General features: G+C 44.1%; 1 protein-coding gene across 2 annotated transcripts; it reads left to right on the forward strand.

The window, feature by feature from the left end:
* Positions 1–490: 490 nt before the first annotated feature.
* On the forward strand, positions 491–3,757 carry LOC147619038 (protein NBR1 homolog). Of its 2 annotated transcripts, XM_086774245.1 has the most exons (7): positions 503–697; positions 878–1,515; positions 1,634–1,766; positions 1,900–2,208; positions 2,544–2,742; positions 2,827–3,251; positions 3,349–3,757. In XM_086774245.1, exons 1-7 carry the CDS (start codon positions 680–682, stop codon positions 3,451–3,453), a joined length of 1,827 nt encoding a protein of 608 aa, XP_086630371.1. In that variant the 5' UTR covers positions 503–679; the 3' UTR covers positions 3,454–3,757. The 2 variants fall into 2 exon arrangements, with proteins under 2 accessions (XP_086630370.1, XP_086630371.1); XM_086774244.1 differs by having other exon boundaries at positions 491–697; positions 2,544–3,251.
* The last annotated feature ends 878 nt before the right edge of the window (positions 3,758–4,635 follow it).

A 4,635-nucleotide genomic window follows, 5' to 3' on the forward strand; every position in this document is an offset into this window, starting at 1 on the left:
TCACGCTTTCTCTTACGTGAAGATTCCACTGCGTTGTCTATATGGTTGGTGTGGCGATAGGTTCCGGCGGGTCCAAGGGCATATCTGAATGACTATGGGAGGCCTCCACTGCAAGGGAATCTGATGTTGAGCCACCAGAGCTGGAAGTGCGGCCTTGTGGCCAATCCTTGGCAAAATGTCCTGCTTGTTTACACTTATAGAGCAGGAGTCTGGGAAAGTCCCGAACTTAATAGAAACATTGAACTCAATACCTTCTGGGACGTCATTCCGCTTATCCTAGAGCATGGAGTAGCGTCACGGCATGGAGATAGTATGGGAAGTTGACCAAGACTCTGGGAGAGAGAGAGAGAGAGAGAGAGGGTAATAATAATACCTTAGGAAATTATAGAAGGTTATTAGTTAAACGCTGCAAAGGGGGGTATTTTTAAACTCAAATTAAATAAAATGCTAACTGGGCGGCGGGCGGTTTCATAAGGTACTGGAAAGTCCTGAAGTGGACGGCACGGCAAGACCGCGGCATAAATAGGCTCCAAGGCCCTGTCCTCTCCTCACGTTTCGAGCGCGGCTAACAGGAACGCAGCTCTTTGGCGCGCGCCCCCTCTCTCTCTCTCTCTCCAGCGCAGAAAACATCACTTGCTCAGGATTTGGAATCCTTGCTTGCTCTATCTATCAATCAATCATGGCGCTCGTTTTCAAGGTAATCCTCCGCAGACGTTGCTGATTCCTAGGATTTTGCTGTTGCAGGATTCAAATTAGGGTTTTGGATTTATGGATTTAGGCTTATCTTTAGGGTTTGATATCTGTGAATCAGGGTTTTGGATTTATGGATTTAGGGCTTATCTCGTGATTTTAAATTCATGCCTACTGTTTTGCACAGGTCAAGCTCCAGGACACTCTTCGTAGGTGGGTTGTGTCCGAAGGTCTTGATGCGGAGCTCACATTCGGGCAGTTGGAGACCAAGATAAGGGAGCTTTTTCACCTCTCACCATCTGCTTCGCTCGTGATCACCTATGTGGACAAGGAGAACGATATAGTAACCCTCGCTGAGGACCAAGACCTTGTCGACGCATGCCTAGTGCAGCGCTTGAACCCCCTCCGCCTTGATGTTCAGGTCCGTGATGCGAAAGTGAAATCGAATGCATCAGAGAGCACACCGGAGTATTCTCCCACTTCAGCAGAGAACGACATGGATGCCTTCCTGAAAGGCCTCCTTCCTCAAGCAACCACTGAGGCCATCAAGGGCTTCTTACACACACACACCCAATCGATTGACCGCAAGTTTCCTGCCCTCTTGCAAAAAGCCCAGGATGACTTTAAGGAATTTTTGGATAGCTTGGTGGCCCATCACCTTTACAAATCCAACTCCTCTGAGAAGGCTGCCCCGCATCACCCATACGAGCACCCCTCTGCTGGCGTGCCCAACCCTCATAGTGGAGATACTGCTCTTCACCGCGGTGTTCAATGCGATGGCTGTGGCATGACTCCAATTGAAGGCCCTCGATACAAATCGACCAAGTAAGTTAAATCTTATCTACTGCCTAATGGGTTTATCTACTGCAAAAAGGCTGTATTGGAAATACTAGTGCTGATATGCCTGTGTGAATCCTAAACTTACATTTCAATCTGGATGCAGGACGTTCAACTATGATCTTTGCTCCACTTGTTTCAAAGATCTTGGGAATGAAACTGACTTCCAGAAGCTAGAGCGCCCGGCTTATCATCCTCCCGTCCATGGCCATTACCGGCGTCCCTGCTTCAAAAGAGGGGTAATGGAGTTGTGCACTCTCAAAAGAATTTTCCACCATTACTTTTTATTGAGAACTTAGCTTATGAGTACTCGTTAATCTTGCCTTTGTTAAAGACATACTCTGATTTTTTTTTCCCATTTCTCTTCTACAGCCTAGACCATTTGGGGGTCCTCCAGTTTGCAGAGCTTCCTTTGCTCGTGGACCATATGGCTGGAAGCCTGAGTGTGCATTCAGTGGGCAGCAATTGAATATGTCTCCAGCAGGTGAAGAGCACAGGAAGTTGGATGCTAGATTTGTGAAGGATGTGACTATCTTTGATGGGACAGAGCTGGCTCCCGGCACCAAATTTACCAAGATATGGCGCATGTCTAACATTGGCACCCTTCCTTGGTCCCAAAGCACTCAGCTGGTACATATTGGAGGGGATGTTTTGTGCACGGAGGCGGCTGTAAACCTGGAGGTACCTTTTTGTGCTCCTCTTTTTTTAATTATTTTTTTCCCAACTGGCCTTAGGCCCAAGATCCTCCCGTAGTCACCATTTTTTCACCGCTAGTAGGTGATGCCGCAAAGGAAGCACCATGTGGGGTTTTGAACCCAGGACCTCCTGGTCCTAAGCAAACATCTCTACCACTTGAGCTATCACCTCAGTGGCCTTTTTTGTGTTCCTCTTTTTGTAGAGGAAATGCGACTTGCTTTTTGTTCTCTGTTTTAACTAACTAAATGTGGTTTTGGAGTTTTATCTCGTATTATATTTATGGTGATTTTTAAGATTGGAATTCTGCTTGTTTTTTGCAGTTACCTGAAGGTGGGCTTCCTTGTGGGGAAGATGTGGAAGTATCAGTTGACCTCACAGCACCTAACAAAGCTGGGCGTTACGTCTCTCACTGGCGCTTGACATCACCATCAGGGCAGAAGTTTGGTCACAGAGTATGGGTTGTGATTCAAGTTGTTCCTCAGGGTGAACAGTCTCCTCAACTTCAAGAGTCATTGAAAGGTGGGGAGAAGAGCAATGATAACTCTGTGATTCAAGTTGTTCCTCAGGGTGAACAGTCTCCTCAACTTCAAGAGTCATTGAAAGGTGGGGAGAAGAGCAATGATAACTCAACTGCTGCATCTGATGTTACCAATGATGCAGCGGTTCCCAAGGAAAAATCTTCTGATTTTGGTACTGACATGAAATATGAAGCTGAGGGGTTTTCACTTGTGGAGAAGCCAACAGAAAGCACAGAATGGTTTGATATTTCTGATCAAAGTGCTCTTGAAAGTGAAGTCTCCGAGAAGACAGTTGTTGGGGTGAAGGAAGAAATGGCAGAGAGTGTGTCAGTGGACAAAGTGAATGCATCCCAGGAAATTCTGTTGCAGTCCCTTGAAACCATGGGCTTTTCAAACCGGGAACTGAATACCCGTCTATTGCAAAAGAACAATCAAAATCTGCAGCTCACACTGGATGAACTGTTGGCTGCTGCTGGATGGGGTGGGGCACTCAAAGATCTGGAGGAAATGGTACTTAGCCTAAATTCCTAATTCAATACCTTATTATGAATATCAGTGTGCTGTAATGTTGGATGTGTGTGCTCATGGTCTTTCTCTTGTATTGCAGGGATTCAGTGATCAATCCACCAGCATTCGCCTGCTTGTGAAAAATGAGGGGAGCATCAAACGGGCTGTGAAGGAACTGGTAAAATTGGAGAAGCAACAAGTGTAAGGCTGAAAAGAAGCCTTCAAGGAAGGCAAAGGAATCTTTTAGCTAATAAAGTGCCTTAATGGCATTATAGATCTAGTTGAATAAAAGGGCCCATATCTACAGTTTTAGCAGATGCTGGCTATGTGTGTAATTTCTTGCTTGTTGTTTCTAAAGAAGACTTGATTGTTTTGTTTATGATCTAGTTGCTCACTTCTAAACATGAATTACATTACGAGGATGCTTGGTTGTTTTGTTTATGATCTAGTTGCTCACTTCTAAACACGAATTACATTACGAGGATGCTGTTGATCTTACTTTGAAGAATGTTGGTTTAGTTTTTTCTGCAAATAAAAGCAGATGGCTGATGAAGAAATTGTGGTGCCCTTGCCATTGGATATAATGTTTTAGGCAGGGTTCTATGGTGGATGAAGAAAAAATGTAGTGGGTATATTTTGTCGTATAAGTGTATATTTTGTCGTATAAGTTAAAACATACATATATGCTTTGCTGCAGACTTGAGTTATGAGTGTATGTGTACAGAGTCCCTTTATGCAGTCTTTCCTCACCTTACAGAACACGAGCATGTATCATGATCATGATCGAACAACAGATAATAATAAGACTTTTTTATTTGACAAATGGATGAATATGTATATGAGTACGAATTCCAACTGTCAAATCTAATTTCTCAGCTCCTAGACACAAGTGTATGGCAAAATCTATTTTCTACAGAGGGTTAGCCAAGAGGTTGCTTAGCATTGTGATTATGGAAATATAAGCTACAAGCAGGAAGATACTTTTATTGTTCATGCATTTTTTTAAGGAATAGTAGGAATGCAGCGGGAAGGCAGCATGGTCTATTTCATCCTAAAACAAGAGTTCATTTCATTTCATCCAAAACACACGAGCCACCAGTCGGGAGCCCTTCTAAGACATGCCGTCAAGTGTGTCCATCCAAACGGTATGCGAAACCAAAAAGAAAAAGAAAGAACATCCACTCTTTGTGACTTGGGTAGTGCACACGTGTTGAATCCATTCATGCCTACTTCAGGGAGTGCTAGAGATTGATTCACATGAGAGTAGCTCTTTGATATCCGGGATAATTGTTAGAATCAACAATCCAACTAATCGTAGTGCATCTAACCATACTTCCTCAAACCCACCCTTAGTTCCAAGAAATACTAGCACCATAGACTCTTACCT

The sequence above is a fragment of the Cibotium barometz genome, chromosome 34 (assembly GCF_041138505.1).
Source record: "Cibotium barometz isolate CiBa-2024 chromosome 34, ASM4113850v1, whole genome shotgun sequence".
Lineage (NCBI taxonomy): Eukaryota > Viridiplantae > Streptophyta > Polypodiopsida > Cyatheales > Cibotiaceae > Cibotium > Cibotium barometz.

What these genes read in the sequence shown, in the direction of transcription:
- LOC147619038 (XM_086774244.1), top strand. An exon ending in CCTCGATACAAATCGACCAA is followed by an intron (nt 1,516 to 1,633) that starts GTAAGTTAAATC and finishes ATCTGGATGCAG; the next exon opens with GACGTTCAACTATGATCTTT. An exon ending in TCAAAGATCTGGAGGAAATG is followed by an intron (nt 3,252 to 3,348) that starts GTACTTAGCCTA and finishes CTTGTATTGCAG; the next exon opens with GGATTCAGTGATCAATCCAC.